At 40.6% G+C, this 20744-nt stretch overlaps 2 protein-coding genes across 3 annotated transcripts; both read right to left on the reverse strand.

Annotated features, from left to right (window-relative positions):
• Positions 1–8706: 8706 nt before the first annotated feature.
• On the reverse strand, positions 8707–14119 carry LOC137282699 (uncharacterized). 2 transcript variants are annotated; one of them, XM_067814487.1, is made up of 5 exons: positions 13717–14119; positions 12880–12929; positions 11336–11465; positions 10310–10413; positions 8707–8808 (listed from the first exon to the last, which is right to left on the reverse strand). In XM_067814487.1, the coding sequence occupies exons 1-5, from the start codon at positions 14081–14083 to the stop codon at positions 8788–8790; spliced, it is 672 nt and encodes a 223-aa protein (XP_067670588.1). In that variant the 5' UTR covers positions 14084–14119; the 3' UTR covers positions 8707–8787. The 2 variants fall into 2 exon arrangements, with proteins under 2 accessions (XP_067670588.1, XP_067670587.1); XM_067814486.1 differs by having other exon boundaries at positions 12835–12929; positions 13717–14118.
• A 3772-nt stretch (positions 14120–17891) lies between these two features.
• On the reverse strand, positions 17892–20652 carry LOC137282701 (uncharacterized). Its single transcript, XM_067814488.1, has 2 exons — positions 20539–20652; positions 17892–19211 (listed from the first exon to the last, which is right to left on the reverse strand). Exon 2 carries the CDS (start codon positions 19208–19210, stop codon positions 18152–18154), a length of 1059 nt encoding a protein of 352 aa, XP_067670589.1. The 5' UTR covers position 19211; positions 20539–20652; the 3' UTR covers positions 17892–18151.
• Positions 20653–20744: the final 92 nt, after the last annotated feature.

Below are 20744 nucleotides of genomic sequence, written 5' to 3' on the forward strand. Positions count from 1 at the left end.
TCAACAACGACTGCAAACAGGCTAGGAAGGCACGGAAAAAGGCTGAGCATTATTTCCGTCGCCACCCTATGGTCCATAATTTGAACAAATTCAAAATATTAAATGCAAAAGCACGACGTATCTTCAAACAAAATAAACGTCAATCTTGGCGAAACTATGTGTCGAAAATCAATTCGCGTACGCCGATATCAAAAGTATGGAACATGATCCAGAGAATCAAGGGCAAGGGCTCACAATCTAGCATTAAACATCTTAAAGACGGAGACCAAATATTAACTAGTAAATCTGACATTGCAAATAAACTTGGAGAAACTTTGGCCAGACACTCTTCCTCGTCGAATTATGTACCCCGGTTTCAAAAGTATAAAAACCAACAAGAAAGGACACCTATCAATTTCACTTCAGATAATGGGGAAGATTACAATGAAGTATTTTCGATCCATGAGCTTCGTACTGTTCTTGACCAGGCTCATGATACTGCTACAGGAGCTGATAACGTGCATTATCAACTCCTGAAGCACTTACCAGAATCATGTTTAGAAACGCTCTTAAACATTTTTGATGATATTTGGACGTCTGGAAACTTTCCCTCGTCTTGGCGAGATGCTATAATTGTTCCCATTCCCAAACCTGGACGTGATCATACTGATCCTTCCAATTATAGGCCAATTTCACTAACTAGCAGCGTTTGCAAGACCATGGAGCGCATGATAAATAATCGACTTGTTTGGTACTTGGAAACCAATAACCTAATAACAGATATACAGTGTGGTTTCCGTAAAAACAGAAGTACTATCGTTCATTTGGTGCGTTTGGAGTCTTTTGTTAAGAATGTCATAATTAATAAACAACACGCAGTGTCAATCTTTTTCGATTTAGAAAAAGCATATGACACAACATGGAAACATGGGATTTTAAAAGATTTACATGATTTTGGATTACGAGGCCGTTTGCCTCAGTTTATATCGAACTTTTTAAATGACAGACAGTTTCAAGTTCGAGTGGGTTCTACCCTGTCTGACCATTATAGTCAGGATCAGGGTGTTCCGCAGGGTAGTATATTGTCTGTCACATTGTTTAGTATCAAGATCAATAGTTTATCCAAGGTTTTAAACGATTCAGTTGATGGATCACTTTTTGTGGATGATTTTAATATTTCTTGTCGTGGGAAAAATATGCATACCATTGAACGGCAACTGCAGTTATGTTTAAACAAAATAAATAAATGGTGTTTAGAAAATGGCTTTAAATTTTCAAAGTCCAAAACTAACTGCATACATATAAATACAAACCGCATAAGGACCCTGAACTGTATTTAAACAATACACTTATCAAAGTTGTAAAGGAGGTCAAGTTTTTGGGTCTTATTTTCGACTCCCACTTGACGTTTTTGCCGCATATTAAATCACTTAAGGCCAACTGTCTGAAGGCACTAGATTTGTTAAAAGTTGTTTCAAAAAAGTTGTAAATGGGGAGGAGATCAAACTACCCTGCTTAACTTATATAGATCACTTATCCGTTCGAAACTAGATTACGGATCCATCATATATGGTGGAGCTTGTGAAAGCAACTTAACACTTCTAGACTCTATCCACCACCAAGGTCTAAGACTTTGTCTTGGGTCCTTTAGAACTTCTCCCGTTGACAGTCTCTACGTTGAGGCTGATGAACCATCTCTTGAGCAGCGCCGTATAAAGTTAGCTTTACAGTACATTACTCAATTATACTCTAATGAATCTAACCCTGCATATAACTGTGTTTTCAATCCCCTTTATGAGGATTTATACAACAAAAAGTCTTCTCTTGTCCCGCCCCTAGGACATAGAATTAAACCATTTCTTTCTTCGGCCGGCATTGAGCTGGAAAACATAGCTCCATCCCGTCTTCTTTCTTCTCCTCCTTGGCAGTTGGTTAGACCTCAAGTCGACCTAACATTAACTTCATTTAAAAAATCAGAAACTAATGAATTACAATATAAACAAGAATATAATCAATTAAAAATTAAATATAGCAATTACAAACCCCTATTTACAGATGGTTCCAAAGACGGTGGTGCAGTAGCTTGTGCCACTGTCATTGGATCGAGAACAATATCTTCTCGAATTCCAAATAACAGTTCTATTTTTACTGCAGAAGCGAACGCCATATTAACAGCTCTCAAATATATTCAAAGACACCCTAAACATAACCAATATATTATCTTTTCCGACTCTCTTTCTTGCCTTCAGGCCATCAAAAATATTTCTTGTAAACATCCACTTTTAATAGAAATAATTGAATTAATTAATAATCTTGCTACTGGCCAATACGACATCGTCTTTTGTTGGTTACCAAGTCATGTAGGCATTTCTGGCAATACAATGGCTGATCTTGCTGCCAAGGCAGCACTCAAGAAACCCGTGACTCCACTTCTTATCCCATACTCTGATTATAAAGCTACAATCAGATCGTACATCCGAGACCTGATGCAAAAGAGGTGGGACACCCAAGTGGGTATGAATAAATTACATGCAATAAAACCTTATATTGGTTATACCCACTTGGGTTGTCAGTCCAGATTTGAGGAGGTCATTATGAGGCGATGTCGTATTGGCCATACACGATATACTCATGAATACCTTTTGAAAGGTGAGGATCCTCCGTTCTGCATCCCTTGTGATGAAAGAATCACAGTCAAGCATATCCTGCCTGACTGTGTAGAGTATTCCATCACAAGGGATCAGTATTTTAACTCACGAACTATGCAGGATCTTTTTACTCATACCAGCTCTCATTTAATTATTGCCTTCTTAAAAGAATTAGATTTGTTATCAGAATTGTAAATAGATAAATATTTTATTATTGGTAATCTAGATTAATAACTGAGATTGTTAGTGGCTGTGCCCTCGAGGGGGGTTGAAGTATTGTAAAATTATTGTCCTCCTGAGAGGGTACGTAAGTCCAAAACATTCTATGTAAATTTAGTACGACCAAACTTTTAATCGTAGTATATTTGTTGTTTTTAATAATGGCTAACTTTCAGTATAATCGCCAACGGCTGAGGGGATGGTGTAAATCCATCTGGGGTCCACGCAGGTAGCAAAGGTACTGTAAGTCCCCATGGCCCCTAGTATGGTGATCTACCTTCAGTTGTTGGCGATCTGCAGCCCGTATTTTATGTTGTATTGTCCGAATAGTGGTAATTGTTTTAACTCTCCACACTAGTTTTAATTGTAAATGTGATACTCTAGTAGTTGTACTGTCCTTTGACGACAGGATTTTATAATGTAAACATATTTCATTTCAGTATCAAAATGTTCTCGTCACGATATGGCTGAAATATTGCCAATGTGACGTTAAGTATTAACTCACTCACTCACTTAACTTTACATTTAAAATATTTGCATATATCTTGCAAGGTACAGAGAGCAGACTTATACCTCTATACCCCAACGGGTCACAAGCGTCACCATCTGCTTTTCTTATGGGAGAAATAAAACTAGAACACCAAACATCAGGGCATGTGCCGTTTTCAAAACAATAGGCAAACAGTTTATACAAAATGTCTATAGATTTTCTATGCTTCAGAGATTCAGCAGGTATAAAGTCGGGGCCCGTCGCCTTGCCGCACTTAGCACGTGCGACAGCTCTTCCGATCTCAGCACGTGTGATAGGGGAATGTAGGTCATTAGTGTCCACATCCGGGTCACAGTTTGTGTTGACAGTATCTTGATCAGCACGGAGTTCATTGTAGTGCGGTTCGTTGTATTCGGGAGATTCTGCTTCACCAAATAACTGTATATGCTTCTTCCCAACCTTTGAGTACACTAACTTTATCATTATATACAACGCCATCCCGCACAATTTCCCATGGAATGTTGTATTGGCGATTGTTGGCAATTCCAATTTTTCCAATTTTTTTCCAAAAGTTTCTAGAGTTTGTGTCGTGGTCACTGATCATGAGCAAGCGCTGTTGTTCCTTACGCTGATGCTGGCGTTTTACGCAGTAGCTCATCGAAGTCTTTTCTCAAGGAACAGAACCGTTGTTTTAATATTATTCTGCGACCCGATTTGCAGGGAGCCAACACTTTTCAGATTCACAAACCTTAATCCACAGGTTTTGCAGATTGTGACACAAATATGGTTTGTAAGATGATTTAGATTTCTTGATATTTATGGCATGTTTCACTGGAGCAACGGTTTCAAGCTCTTGATGCATTACAGTTAAAAATTCATCATACATTTGATTCACATCAGTTTGGAGTTGAGTGTCAATCTCAATCTTTTGAATGAGGTTGTTCATTTTAGCCACAGAGTCATCGTCTTTAAGAAAGTTGTTGACAATAATGTTATTATTAAACGTTTTAATTACAAGGTTAGATTCCAGGTCGTTATGGAACCTTGAATCTGTTACATTAGGTGCAACATTACCGACCTGTATATCCCAGGAGAGGATGGAGTGATCTGGAATATGTTCCGGAACATTATTCCCATCAATTAGAGATGACATACGAAGTGTGAAGTCATACGAACATTGAAGTCAGTCACGTTACACAGGTTTTCATGAGTGAAAAGTCTAGAAGTTACTGTCTGCGCGCTGTCACTCGCTATGAACCGGTCTGCGTTTTATGCCATTAACAGCAACAATTGTCACGTTCACAGTTTACATTAAATTGTGAGCGGACGTGTAATTGAGTGCGTTTTACGCCACTTTTAGCAATATCCAGCAATATCACGGCGGCAGACACTTTCACACAGTGTACTCTTGTCGGGAATCAAAGCCAGCCTTCGGTGTGACGAGCGAACGCTTTAACGAATAGGCCCATGTTTGATCTGCGTTAATCACTGTTTCAGGTATATTAAAGTAACATATGGCGGGAAGCAATTCCAAATGTCGTAGACGTTTTGACACAGGTGAAGCATTCAGGCGCTGCTACTGTACTGTAATCTACCAATTGTTGTGTTAGGTGTTGTTAGTAGTATATATCAGTTTATAAGTATTATTTGGGATGGAGGAACGGGAGGAACTCTTACCGTAATAGGTCATACTTCGGTTCCTCACTGGCAGGTGTCATGGCGTCTTTCGTGTGTACAGTTCAGTGTTCTATTCCGGGAGTGTGTTTCGGTTGTGGTAAATAACCGTGTTGTTTAGGGCTTTTTCATTGCCCTATGAAATATTTATTGTATATTTCCATAATTTTATAACTGCCATTGCCTGCCATTGGGAGGAGGAAACTCTTACTTCTATTCCATACAACTTATTCGTATACTTCAACGACCATCTCATGAAGTAACATCAATATTCTTCACATACCTACTCTTAACGGGCCTTAAGGAGATTAGTGAAGATGTCGCCGTTAATACGGCTTCTGTACATGCACTCGGCGAGGTACAAAGTACACTACCAAAACGTCAAGATGATAAATATCATCAATAGCATGAAAGACTTTTGAAATTTTCAGAGTGACTGACGTTAGTATGTATGTACCCCAGGCCAACAAATCCGTTGTAACCCTTCCAACAGTCCGTTATCACATGACACCCCGGAGCAACATTGTCCGCAATTATCCTCTCAAACGTCTATCGGTGACGTTTGTCCACTGGCAAACAACCACCCCACTCCCCACCCCAACGCTCTCTGCAAATCCCACCCAAAACCCACTGGTCTTCGATTTCTCTGCCCCGGTGATACTTACGTTTGCAAAACTTACCTTCGTCAATTGCAGAGCCCCCTATCATGTTCGAACTGTCTCTATGACAGAAGAGCATACCTTCCTACAGTACATGAAATAGTCCGACACCGTTTTACTAGATGCTTCCATGACTCTCCGATTCTTATCACAATCAATACTGGTCTCTCTGATTGTGTCAGTATAGCTCATTTTATGAGCAAAGCAGTAAGTGAGGAGAATAGACTTATTCAAAGATAAATTGGATAAAGGAAACCAGGCGTGAGGCGTGAGTAAGTAAAAGTTGAACATGCCTTAATTTTGATTCTAAATCTTACCTTGTTATTTAACGCCGCACATGAAAATATTCCAGCCACATGCCAGCAACTATGCTACAATTTGTATAGGTATATTTTTCCAGTTACCTGAATAGTCTAGAGGCGGTCAAACCCAAAGTCATATTGACCTGAGTTATTATGACGTCATTCATGACGTCATTCATGACGTCATTCTGTCATATATAGAGGATACTAAACGACCTTCCGTTTAATACCATTTTTATTACACGAGTTTAATTGATCTGGTATCAAACGAGCGAAAGCGGGGAGGGTCGGGGGAGGGCAAGATATTATATATGAGCGCAAGATATTATATGTTTACGACACGAGTGCTTAAATGTCGGTATTTTCAAACACGGGCTGGCTACCAGCCGTCGCAGCATGTAGAACGCAACCTCACAGAAGAAACGTGACGTCATAGCATTGTCCAAGACGTCACGACACCATGCCAAAGTGGTATGTTACCCTAGGGCATCGTATGAAAAATATGAACCCCGATATCTTCGCCCTTGAGGATAATAAAAACAGATATTGACCTCATCACCAGTGTGTAATTGTATAAAAAATTATTTTTGTTTTTCCTAAATATTACTGACCAGCGGCTTGTAAAGAACTTGTGTACCCGATACCTTGTGTACACAATACCTGAGTGTGAGGATCATGGGAATACTGATACTTAACGTACAGTATATTCGTGGTGGAATATACTTAACGTACAGAATATTCGTGGTGGAATATACTTAACGTACAGTATATTCGTGGTGGAATACCTTTAACGTACAGTATATTCGTGGTGGAATATACTTAACGTACAGTATATTCGTGGTGGAATATACTTAACGTACAGTATATTCGTGGTGGAATATACTTAACGTACAGTATATTCTTGGTGGAATACCTTTAACGTACAGAATATTCGTGGTGGAATATACTTAACGTACAGTATATTCGTGGTGGAATACCTTTAACGTACAGAATATTCGTGGTGGAATACCTTTAACGTACAGTATATTCGTGGTGGAATACCTTTAACGTACAGAATATTCGTGGTGGAATACCTTTAACGTACAAAATATTCGTGGTGGAATACCTTTAACGTACAGTATATTCGTGGTGGAATATACTTAACGTACAGTATATTCTTGGTGGAATACCTTTAACGTACAGAATATTCGTGGTGGAATATACTTAACGTACAGTATATTCGTGGTGGAATACCTTTAACGTACAGAATATTCGTGGTGGAATACCTTTAACGTACAGTATATTCGTGGTGGAATACCTTTAACGTACAGAATATTCGTGGTGGAATACCTTTAACGTACAAAATATTCGTGGTGGAATACCTTTAACGTACAGTATATTCGTGGTGGAATACCTTTAACGTACAGAATATTCGTGGTGGAATACCTTTAACGTACAATATACTCGTGGTGGAATATACTTAACGTACAGTATATTCGTGGTGGAATATACTTAACGTACAGTATATTCTTGGTGGAATACCTTTAACGTACAGAATATTCGTGGTGGAATACCTTTAACGTACAGTATATTCGTGGTGGAATACCTTTAACGTACAATATACTCGTGGTGGAATATACTTAACGTACAGTATATTCGTGGTGGAATATACTTAACGTACAGTGTATTCGTGGTGGAATATACTTAACGTACAGTATATTCGTGGTGGAATACCTTTAACGTACAGAATATTCGTGGTGGAATACCTTTAACGTACAGTATATTCGTGGTGGAATACCTTTAACGTACAGTATATTCGTGGTGGAATATACTTAACGTACAGAATATTCGTGGTGGAATACCTTTAACGTACAGTATATTCGTGGTGGAATACCTTTAACGTACAGTATATTCGTGGTGGAATACCTTTAACGTACAGTATATTCGTGGTGGAATACCTTTAACGTACAGTATATTCGTGGTGGAATACCTTTAACGTACAGTATATTCGTGGTGGAATATCTTTAACGTACAGTACTGGTGGTGGTGGAATATACTTAACGTACAGTATATTCGTGGTGGAATATACTTAACGTAAAGTATATTCGCATTGGAATATGATCATACAATGTATTTACTATCCTTTCTATCGTTGTCTTCATTACGTGCCATCTGGGCGATCTTTACATAAGATAGAGGCCATCGCATCAATTTTGAAATAAGGTTCAAGCTTGAAGACATTTCGGATGAACTCATAAAACACAAAACAGTCAAAAGCTTTTTGACATACAGTTGCAACTAACGCGGGACAACTAATGTAATAGTCCATTAATATATCTCTTTCCACTTTTTTATTCTATGGACGTCTCCTTTCAGTTCGTGATCCGTGAAGATGCGCGATGGAATTGATCTTCAGGAACCCATCTTGTCGTTAGAGGCGACTAAAGGGATTGGGTGGTCTATTTCGTCCACTTGGGTGACACATGGCATCGTATCCCACCAATATGGTCCGATGTTCATGCTGTTGATCACGAATTGTCTGGATGATTGTTTACAAATGACCACCAAATAGGTGGAATATTGCTGATTGCGGTGTTAAACAAACCAACCAAACAACCTTTCCATTTGTAAATTCGATTGAATTGTTGATATCAGTTCTTACTATTGGCTCCATCAGGCCTATTCAGTAAAGATTATGGAATTTAAGCCTTTAACATCACTGGAAGTTGCAAAAATATATTATAAAATCAACATCAGGCAGTTATGATATTTTTATTTCACCAACAACATATATGTACAGTTATACTGACAGAAGCAGGAACCTATGTTGATAACATCTATCCTGTGACGGCAATGAACTGCAAAAAGAAGGACATCTGTTATTGCATATATACACAAATGTTTTCGTACAGAGTATTTGTAAAGCATGTTTCATTGTACTTTTGGATAATGCTATTGGATAGGCGACTAGGAACAGTAAATACCAAATAGCACCAAACATTGCAGAAAACATAACCTTAAGAGCAATGTTGGTCGGTGTGCACGTCTATGTCTATGTTTGTCGGTGTGCACGTCTATGTCTATGTTTGTCGGTGTGCACGTCTATGTCTATGTTTGTCGGTGTCCACGTCTATGTTTGTCGGTGTGCACGTCTATGTCTATGTTTGTCGGTGTCCACGTCTATGTCTATGTTTGTCGGTGTGCACGTCTATGTCTATGTTTGTCGGTGTGCACGTCTATGTCTATGTTTGTCGGTGTCCACGTCTATGTCTATGTTTGTCGGTGTGTATGTCTATGTTTGTCAGTGTGTATGTCTATGTTTGTCAGTGTGTATGTCTATGTTTGTCAGTGTGCACGTCTATGTCTATGTTTGTCGGTGTCCACGTCTATGTCTATGTTTGTCGGTGTGCACGTCTATGTCTATGTTTGTCGGTGTCCACGTCTATGTCTATGTTTGTCGGTGTGCACATCTATGTCTATGTTTGTCAGTGTGTATGTCTATGTTTGTCAGTGTGTATGTCTATGTTTGTCGTTGTGCATGTCTATGTCTATGTTTGTCGGTGTGCACGTCTATGTCTATGTTTGTCGGTGTCCACGTCTATGTCTATGTTTGTCGGTGTCCACGTCTATGTCTGTTTGTCGGTGTGCACGTCTATGTCTATGTTTGTCGGTGTCCACGTCTATGTCTATGTTTGTCAGTGTGTATGTCTATGTTTGTCAGTGTGTATGTCTATGTTTGTCAGTGTGCACGTCTATGTCTATGTTTGTCGGTGTGCACGTCTATGTCTATGTTTGTCGGTGTGCACGTCTATGTCTATGTTTGTCAGTGTGAATGTCTGTGTCTATGTGTGTCAGTGTGCACGTCTATGTGTGTCAGAGTGTATGTCTATGTTTGTCAGTGTGCATGTCTATGTTTGTCAGAGTGTATGTCTATGTTTGTCAGTGTGCACGTCTATGTCTATGTTTGTCGGTGTGCACGTCTATGTCTATGTTTGTCGGTGTGCACGTCTATGTCTATGTTTGTCGGTGTGCACGTCTATGTCTATGTTTGTCGGTGTGCACGTCTATGTCTATGTTTGTCAGTGTGAATGTCTGTGTCTATGTGTGTCAGTGTGCACGTCTATGTGTGTCAGAGTGTATGTCTATGTTTGTCAGTGTGCATGTCTATGTTTGTCAGAGTGTATGTCTATGTTTGTCAATGTGCACGTCTATGTTTGTCAGAGTGTGGTTTGGTAGCGCCAGGGTCAAACGTTTACATGCATCCACTACAAACGTACAGGTTTCAACTCCTATGATCGATGCTCCTGCTGTCAGTAACTTGATTGTGTCGATGTTCTTGTATATCTACAACATACTTACACAGCATGTTAGAGTACCAGGGCAGGTCGATCCAGAAACCTGGTTAATCACCAAACAGCTACCAGGTAGAACACAGGCGATGACTCCTGGTACGACACAAGTAACTGAAAAATAGATATGAAACGACTGCATTCAAACCACCAACTCCAAAAAATTACCAATCCAAGCAAACTACAGAATCGGCAAGATACAACAAAAGGCGAAATAACAGTGAAATCAGGCGTTTATCTGAAGACAAGCAAGTGTTAGTACATGTGCTCATGTTAGGGACGTGTATATGACCAAATAGGTTTAGGGCGAACTGGTATTCGAACCCGTAATGGCATATTCAGGGCTTCCTTTGGGGACACGTACGTGAGTGGCAAGTTCTTTCGCCAAGGTCCCGGGGTAGAATAGGCCTTCAGCAACCCATGCTTGCCATAAAAGGCGACTGCTTGTCGTAAGAGGCGACTAACGGGATCGGGTGGTCAGGCTCGCTGACTTGGCTGACGCACGTCATCGGTTCCCAATTGCGGAGATCGATGCACATGCTGTTGATCACTGGATCGTCTGGTCCAGACTCGATTATCTACAGACCGGCGCCATGTAGCTGGGATAATGCTGAGTGCGGCGTAAAACTACACTCACTCACTAACTCATTGATAACGTGAAAAATCGACTGATTTCATTTTTGATAAGATGTGGGTTCTCCTCTACTTATTATTGAGAGTTTGAGGAACGTCATCAGACGGTTAACAAGAATAACAACCTCCCCTCTCTCTCTCTCTCTCGCTCTGTCTCTCTCTCTCTCCCTCTCTCTCTCGTGTGTACGCAAAGGGTCAAGGGTGCATCGAAGTTTTCTTACGAACCCTTAGATTAAAACTCAAAAGTCTAAACCTATCAGCTCCACTACCATTTCATACTACCGGGTACCCATTCTCTGCCGAGACACATTTCGGACAAAGTCACCTACGTGTACTGAGTATGATTAAGTATGTGGAGTTAAGTATCAGTTTTGTTCTATGGGATAACATTATGCTAACGTACATGCAACAGGAGGAGTAGTAGATGTTGTTGTCATTGAAGTACTAGTTGTCATTGAAGTAGTAGATGTTGTTGTCATTGAAGTAGTTGTCATTGAAGTAGTAGATGTTGTCATTGAAGTTGACGTTGTAGTCTGAAAGATGAAGCATAGTGGTAAATACATGTAGCTGCATACTCATGCAAACATTTACAAAAAAGGTATTCTTATATCTCTTTCTGGACTCCGAACATCGACCTGTTTACGGCGAGGTGGTAACCAGCTAACAGCCAGCTCTTCCATGGAAGGGTACTTCCGCGCCACTCTACTCTAACGCTTTTTTGAGAGAGTGAGTGAGTGAGTGAGTGAAAAGTCAAATCGACAGTATTTCAGCAATATCATAAAAAAAACACAGTCTATGTAAACTTAGCATCAGTACTTTCCGTTACACTTAACTACTGAGTCTAACAAAACCTCATGGGAGGTCGTGCCAGTTAACTTCTGAGATTGACCAGTTAGAACATAGCTTACCAAATCGCGAAAGTGGACATTTGCGCATACCGTTTGAACCTTTTATCTCGAAAAGGTTCGAACCCGAACGATTCCCAATGCTATTTAGCGTACGCTCGCTTCCGGGTGATGCACACAACGCACGTTACAGCCATGTCAACGGTGAGTAAACAGTCGCTAGTGTTTTTGGCAATATTCAAGGGTGTCATCTTGCGGAAATATTAACTAATGGTAACCATGTTAACTGAAACCCCAAGCGTATATACTGCAGCTCAAGTAACTGTGTTATATGCGGATTTTTTGTGTGGAGAGATCTGTGTCCCTAAGTCCCTAAGTGGTCGCCGTTCTCTGATTGGTTAGGTCTATTTAACCGTGTCGCTATTGATTGGTCGCTCAAAGGTTACCTGACGCGACCTTCAACTGGAGCTTGTTAGACTAAATGGTTGAGTTTAACGAATAACACTGAGACTAAGTTTACTTAGACTGACTAAGACCAGTTTTAAATTCACAACAGGAAATTTAAATTATAAAATAAAACGTCAGTAAAAATATAGTAAGACTATCACAGACATAATTGTAAAACTAGTATGAAAATCTATAATATCTTACCTATGAAAGGTTATACAATATAGACAGGAGCTATAGAGCGCCAACAACTGAAGGTAGATGAGCAGTGCCTTCGCTACGTGCATGGATCGTTACATTTGTGTATTAGGTTGTAAATATACTCACAAGTGAGTGAGCGAGTTTAGTTTTACGCCGCACTCAGCATTATTCCACCTATATGGCGGTGGTCTGTAAATAATCGAGTCTGGACCAGACAATCCAGTGATCAACAACATGTGCATCGATATGCGCATTTGGGAACCGATGACTTGCGTCAACCAAGTCAGCGAGCCTGACCACCCGATCCCGTTAGTCGCGTCTTACGACAAGCATAGTTGCCTTTTATGGCAAGTATGGGTTGCTGAAGGTCTATTCTACCCCGGGACCTTCACGGATAAAAAATACTCACTACGCAACACAGAGTTCCGGGTACTGGGCAAGGAATGCTAGGTACCTGTTGACCAGGGTTGCACAAGACCGACGGAACACATTGGCATGGTGGAACTGAAAGGTTAGAGAGAATGAAACATCGTGCAAGCAATAATAATAATAATAATAAAAAGAACAACATCAGTATGACGTCATTTCAAAACGAATGAGTGAGTTAATATTTAAAGTCACATCGGCAATATCTCAGCCATATCGTGACGAAAGCAATTGATATCATACAACCGTGACAACATCGTGAACAGTTAAAACTGCCGACGATGGACAAGAACATACTAGAGTATCATCAGATATGGACTTGAAACTGGCATTCAAAATTAAAACAGTGCAATTAAAGAAAACAATACAACAGGGCTACAGATAGCCAACAACTGAAGGTAGGACACCATTCTAGAAGTCATGGGGACGTACGTTACCCTTGATACCTGCATGGAGCCTGGTTGGATTTACACCATCCCTTCAGCCACTGTAGGATTATTTAGCCAAAATGTAAAATTACAAAAATACTACGTCTAAAACTTTACTTTGAAAGGCCGGAGACTTTCACACATTCTCAGGCGGACAAACGGAAAAAGAACACAAGTTTAAATATTTTCGGTACCACTACCTGAATAGGATGCAAACAGGTCCATTCTTTCAAATATTTGCCAACCATGATGTGCAAATTTAAAATTCTGTATGACATATGTTACAAGTAGATTGGGGTTTATTAACATTTGATAATAGCGTATGAGCAAAAACAGTATTTCCTTCATTTTCCTATTGTCTCAAGCAACGCCGGCCGAACTCTGCCAGACTTACTGCGACATAGCCACGAACATGACTGCAAGCAATGCCAGTTTACCTGAATTACACTGCTGAGCCAGAGTAAGGATGGTTCTAGCGAAGCGACAGAGTGGAGTTACACTTGTACCACACGAGTTTACCAGAGTTTGATAGCCTGCTATGTCCCTTAACTCAACCACCTCCTCCAGAGCAGCGTCAGGGTATTGGGGAATGAAACCACATCGAGTCCACCGGCAGATTTCGGCCATGACGAAAAAGTTGGTACATATCGGAATGAACCTGGGGTCTCGGCAGAGCAGAGATGCTGTATTTTGGAAAATAGTATCGCAGTTATTCAGAATATCAATTCGAAGCTGGCCCGTTGTAACAACTGCCCCAACAACGGGGAAAGCTAGAAGAGACAGCCAAAGGCCAGGGTGAAACATCCTGGTCGTTTCTAGAGACTCTGCGATGCTGCAGACGCTATAAGCGTCAGTATCATTTTATATGCTTCCCAAAGGGATCCCAATAACTTATCAGGAGTTTCATAACACATGAGTAGTTTTAGATCTGCATTACAGTAACAGATGACTCAAAGAAAAGTGCGATAAACGTCATTTATCCCATAGGCTAAAACAATTTTAATAATTCTTTTTCAAAACGGAAATTGACTCATACAAGAGATGCACAAATTAGTGTATGTGACCAAGGTCTGTTTCCTTTCAGTAGGTAGTTCTGTCGACGATATTTTTCTGTTTTCTTCAAAGTGAGATAAAGTGATTAGAAATATTCACGTTACAGCAGAAACTAGAAGCTGAATTTTCCAACATGCAATACGATAAAACAGATGTCATACAACAGTAAATGAGGGTAAGTAGAAAGCATGTGTTTCCGTGAAACAAGCTCACTTTATACTGTTTACCTCTTAAACATGTATGACGTGTTCGAATGGACCTAAATTGTTGGTCGTTTATTTTTGTACCTTGGAACAACTGACTATCGCAAGTATGTATACATAAAATACATTGCAGATCAATATAAGTAGTATTAGGTTCGTGGATGTTTGAATACGATGCTCTCAGGATTAGAATGTAAGTTTTTGACAACCTCTGAACTTCTTATACCCACTGGGCAATCGTTCCATTGACCAGAGCAAGCTCGACTTAAATACCATTCAAAACAAGAAGGGGTGTTATAATTACATCATTAATAACATGGAAATGTCGAAGCCAAGGAGGATACTGAACATGAAGTAAAGGGTGAAGTGTGACAATTTCTTCCATTCCCTTGTAAATGTTTCATCTGTATAGACATACGAGGGGTGATGTCGAATCAGCTATTTTCATGGTTATATTTCTACATATTATCTGTCCAACTCAAGCAGTTTGGTTTTGCTGTGCTCAAGTCTCACGATCCCCATTTTGTTTGACGTTTTACCTTGGTACCATAAAAACCGTAAAATCTACAACAAATGCATCACAAACTTCGGGAAACAAAATATGGAAGAAACACTTTGTGTTTGAGGTTGATTGAAGTCATCTATAGAATCACACTGAGATACTAAAATCCATAAAATGCAATTTTAAATTACAATCGCTTGTAAAAGTGACTTCGCGTGCCATGTTGCGGAAACATTACCCACCCCCTTTCAGATGACGAATCATAATGTTTGCACATAAGAACATAAGATATTCTAATGTTTGCACATAAGAACATAACATATTCTTATGTTTGCACAATAGAAAATAACATCTTCTATTGTTTGCACATATGGACATGACATAGTCAGTGGTTTAGACTTATTCATACATGATTCATACAGTTAAACACTAATCACAGAAGTGTCAGATGGAAACAACATCAGCTTGAAGTGAGTGAGTGAGTGAGTTTAGTTTTACGCCGCACGCAGCATTATTCCACCTATATGGCGGCAGTCTGTAAATAATCGAGTCTGGACCAGACAATCCAGTGATCAACAACATGAACATCGATCTTCGCAATTGGGAACCGATGACATGTGTCAACCAAGTCAGCGAGCCTGACCACCCGATCCCGTTAGTCGCCCCTTACGACAAGCATAGTTGCCTTTTATGGCAAGCATGGGCTGCTGAAGGAATATTCTACTCCGGGACCTTCACGGGGCCATCAGCTTGAATACCTCGACACGGTCTTTTAGGAAATATAAAACCAGCCCTCGACTAAACATAAATTAAGCAATCCAAATCTGTGTTAATTATGACTGAACATATATCATCTGATATACTCTGAAGGATTACCGTTATAGAAGAGGTGCCAAAGGACAGATGTTTTTTTTTTCATTTTCTGCAGTTTTGTTAGGCATATTATAGCCCAAGGTGTTGTGATGACTAATATCTCGTTGACTACATCACGCGCGTGTGTGAAATGGTGAATATGACTTTGCTAAAGATTCCTTCAAAACCATATGGAAGATTTTTTCAAACACTGAACATCGAGAATACCCCACTCTATTACGTTTTCTCACATGCATTGGCGCTGGCTAGTGGTATGCTCACAAAATGGAATATCCCCTACTTTTTAATGGTATAGTTGTGGTGTCGTAAGGCGGTTGCTGCTAGTGTCAGTGCACGTTTGGGCTAGGTTGCGTGAAGAGAGTTTGACCATTGATGTCCTTTACTCAGACACCAACAGACTGCATCCCGGTGATCGTGGATGCAGCTCTGGGAGGGATGGTATTGTGTTCAGGGTTTCGACAGCAGGAGATGATCCTAGCAGATTTGCTACAAAAGCGGACAAAACTCTAGAAATAATATAGGGTAAGGACTAGATCTTCACAGTCGTTTTGTTAAACGTTGAAGTTGGTACAGCTGGCAGAACATCTGCCATCTGAAGTCATACCAGAGTGTGCCGGGAGTACGTCCTTGCCAGGACAACCGGGATCACAACCAGTGGCGATAAGGCTATCCACCAAAAGGGCGGATTAAAACTGAAGTATTGAAGTATTGAAACTGAAACTGAAGACAAAATACGTAAATCATTAAGTGCTGTTGCTACATATGCGATGAAGGTTGGTTGATGTTTAACGCCAGCCACTGCAATATTCCAACTTTGTGGTTTGTAAATAATACAGTCTGGACCGGACAATCCCGTTACCAACATCACGCGTGTCGATATATGCAATTGGGATACAACATGTATCAAACGAGCCAGCGAGTGGTGCTGCGCTCTATTGATAAAGATGGATCATCACCATTGCTGACAGTTTTGAGAATGAAAAGGAAGCGGTCACTCCCAAATAGATCGCCATGGACCGTTCAAATTCATTTTATCCACCCTCATAAAATAATGTCGAGTTTTGATTGATTCACGTGACTGACAAAATACCATGTACACCCGTCACGCTCCGCGAGCAGGGAATCCATCCCACCACGCCTCGGTGACCACGCCAAGTGAGAAAAGCGTGCATCGCCAAGTAAACACATTCGGCTAGATATATGCCTTATCACATCGTGCCTCGGAAATACGTGGTTTTATCAGTCCCTCGTAAGGCTGTATTGCCCTCGCCCCTGACATCCGGCTCGGGGAATACAACCATACTCGGGACTGATATAACCACGTATTTTCAAAGCACGATTTGATAACGCATTTCAGTCCCTGGTACCGTTTTTTCCCCCACATCCCCGGGATACGGCTACTGGAAATACATCCGGGACTGATAAAACCCCGTATTTCCCTCTACACGATGTGATAACTTATAGTACACCAACAGATAAAAGTAACTGTCCATAACATAAAATTACATAACATAACCTTTCAATAAACATGTAGTAAAGCACCGCGCATGAAATGAGATGCTGTGTATCACTTCTAATGGTCGGACAAAACTCTTCCTGAGCAGCGATTCTTGTAAGGACCGAAACATCACTTCAAGCTTCAACAAGACAAAGTTCGTCCACATGTCATTTGTGTTTTGACATATTTCCATACATACCGGCATTGCCCTGACAAGCTGTTTCTCCGATCTATCAGCTTTTGTTATCATAACAAATTACAGACATATGGCAAACATTATGGGGGTAATTTTTAGAAATACATCATATTTGAGACTATGGCATGGACCAGACACAGCTAGTATGTTTGGATAAACTAATCATGATGCTGATAGACATAATAATGGAAAGAAAGTTACATACGTCTTCGCTATGAATTATGAATTTGAAATAGGGCTGACATTTTCTTGTTGGGATTGTCTACAAAATGAGTCTTAAATACATATTTCTGGAGGCAGTAAATTTATTACATTGAAATAAATAATGACAGTCATCTACGATGTGGGAGGGACATGATGGACAGACAACATTGTTTGTTTGCGGGAACGTGTTCCCTGCGACCTCTTTCAAAGGATTTGCGATTTGGTTGGCGGTTGATACGCTCCCTTGTGATTAGATCAATCAAAGCGTCAGTAACTCAGACATTTAGAGGCTTGTGAACAAACATGTCGACAAGTCAAAACTGCCGTGTATTCCTTCTATCAACTATAACTTGTTTTGAGGTAAACTGTCCTCGGAGATGAGAGCCTGGTTCTCCTGGGATCTGTCATCCTTGCAATACTTCCAGAACAGGAAGGTGACGCCGGCCGCCATCAGCGCGGGGATGAGGGCAAACACAATCACGTACATCCACACTCTACTTTTGCACGTAGACCACATGTAGATGCTGTCATGGAGGCTTTTATTTCCATTGTGGTACACCACGTTCATGTGAGGGCTGAGTGAAATGTCAAATGAACATGGCTTGTTATTATGACGGTAGGAGCAGTGGGATGTGGCGGAAGTGACGTCATAGAGTGTCCGGGTTATGTACACATAGACGTCCACGAAAATGATGTAGTTTGACTTGGAGTAATACATGAAATAGTAATCGTCACTCTGTGACACGTTCAGTGTGTAGGTGAAGTCTGGAGAGGTGGCATGAGAGACAAGATAACATCCATCACAGCTGCCTTTGTTGTCAATCCACGCCTGAAGATTGGAGTTTCCTTTTATGATGAATAGTGATATACGTTTATCTCCGGATGAAACCACGATGGCTTTAGAACCTTTCAGGAGATAGAACCCCCAGTATTCGTATGAATTTCCTGTCAAAGAAGTTGCATATGATGTATTGAACTGCTGGAACCTGCTGGGATCCACCACGGGTTCTCCGTCAAACGTGTAGGCATCAAAAGGTTCACTGGAGTTGAGTGTGAGGCTCTGACAGAAGGCGTTGTTCATGTGGGCCTCTACTTTGCGCATGTCTGTTGGCGCAGCCTGGAACTTGTTGGTGCCGAGGACTGTGATGCTGATGAGAAGTCCGGCAGTGAGGACGGCAGTGACAACATATATCCAGAGGAGGGCGATGCGGAGGTAGCGGGACATCTTCCTGATGCAGAGGAGGATGCTGGCGATGTTGATGATGCAGCAGATGCTGTCACACAGGCAGTCACCGCCTCCCTCTGAGCTGTGGTGATGAAGATGCACACCCCCTAAACCTCCTCCTCCCCCTCCACTGATTCCTCCTCCCCCACTGGAGAAACCGCCAGAACCATGGGTCATCCTATAATAAACATATTAAACATTACAATAAGTACTGCATGTAGTACATATAGTTTTCCCAAAGATCAGACATACCGAAAAACAAAACATATGGCAATGTCACTTTGCATCAACTAAATTTTATATTGTGTGGAAACACTGACAAAATATTATTGAACTTCACTGAAATGTTCGTAATGAAACAAGGTTCTGTGTTCTAACACGTGGTGTATTTACTATTGCACTTTCTCAGTAAAGCACTGATTCTAGGACCTCTCTAGAGGTTCATCCCTACCTGGGACGATGACATGTACGTCGACGGAGGTTTTGATACAACTTAACTTGCCGAAGCTAAACTTAAGATATAATTTTGATGTTTGACATTTACTGATGAAATCAACTGGGGTGCCATTGGCAGCCGACGCCATTTTTCTGCAAAACATGTCCTCTACACGGACAGGTTTCCGGCACATGCTTTTCTCGCTATACCCTATACCCATCGTCTGAGGAACACATGGTTCATTCTGACAAACAGTCTTAATCTTCACACCTATCCTGTGTACCCTAGAGGATAAAACCGCAAAGCTGTAAAGCGTAGGGTTGCATGTTCGAAAGATGTGGTACTGTATATTTGAAGTTCACAAAAAGGTGATATATTACGATCGTTTCCAGTGGTAGCAAGACAAAGCTATATCAGTTGTCAAAAAGTACTAAATCAAAGTCAATGACTATTCCTCAGAACCCGGACAATTCTGTAGAAAGTCCACAGGATTTCTGGGAGAATACACGTGAATCAGCCTCCAAGTGATTACTCAGACACCTAGCGAGACAACAGAGTGACGTGACTGGAAGTCTATAAGTCTAAAGTGGTGCCCTATGACACTGTACAATTTATCATGATATTCTTTCTATTTGTATATTTTGTGTATGTGCATGTATGTGTATTATGTATTTGTATACATATTTAGCATTCGTTTGGAAAAGTTGCTAATACTGAAGTGTCACGTTGATTTCTCTTCATGTCATGGCTCAAGCTGATGCTTCGCACTTCGCAAGGAAAATTGACACAAACCTTATACAATTAAACCACCTGTCAACTTAAAACTCAATCTATGGTTTATTGCTCCGGCAAATGTTGAAGAATTTCCTTGCCGGATCACTGACTTAATGAATTCTACATTCTATTTTGGGTGATCATCACTCGATCCGACTGAAGGACACGCATATAGCTTTGAACACACCTCGGATCTTCGTGGGTGAAATTGAATCTGCGATAGGCAGTGTTGCAATACCGGCACACAACGAATTGTAACCAGACTTCGTCAGGCTCTATCCAATCTGACACTTACCTTAAAAATCAGTATTCCAACACGCAGTATAGCTTTCGACAGTACAGTATATTTAGCTACTTCTCCGTTTCTGTCGTTACTGTTGAAGGTGTGATAACACATATGAGATACTATAAATGTCTATCGCCACGTGACCTGTTATCAAGCTGACACCTGCATGTCACGTGATTTGAGACATTCACTTAGGTTTTACCCACTTGAGCTAT

This window comes from Haliotis asinina, chromosome 4 (genome assembly GCF_037392515.1).
Source record: "Haliotis asinina isolate JCU_RB_2024 chromosome 4, JCU_Hal_asi_v2, whole genome shotgun sequence".
Taxonomy (NCBI): Eukaryota; Metazoa; Mollusca; class Gastropoda; order Lepetellida; family Haliotidae; genus Haliotis; species Haliotis asinina.

Excerpts from the sequence above, each read along its gene's own strand:
- LOC137282699 (XM_067814486.1), bottom strand. The coding sequence starts at position 14,083 with ATGTTTCACCCTGGCCTTTGGCTGTCTCTTCTAGCTTTCCCCGTTGTT. Across the intron at positions 12,930-13,716 it reads GGCTCAGCAGTGTAATTCAG|TTCCACCATGCCAATGTGTT; the intron begins GTAAACTGGCAT and ends CTAACCTTTCAG. Across the intron at positions 10,414-11,335 it reads TACTACTCCTCCTGTTGCAT|TTACTTGTGTCGTACCAGGA; the intron begins GTACGTTAGCAT and ends TCTATTTTTCAG.
- LOC137282701 (XM_067814488.1), bottom strand. The coding sequence starts at position 19,210 with ATGACCCATGGTTCTGGCGGTTTCTCCAGTGGGGGAGGAGGAATCAGT.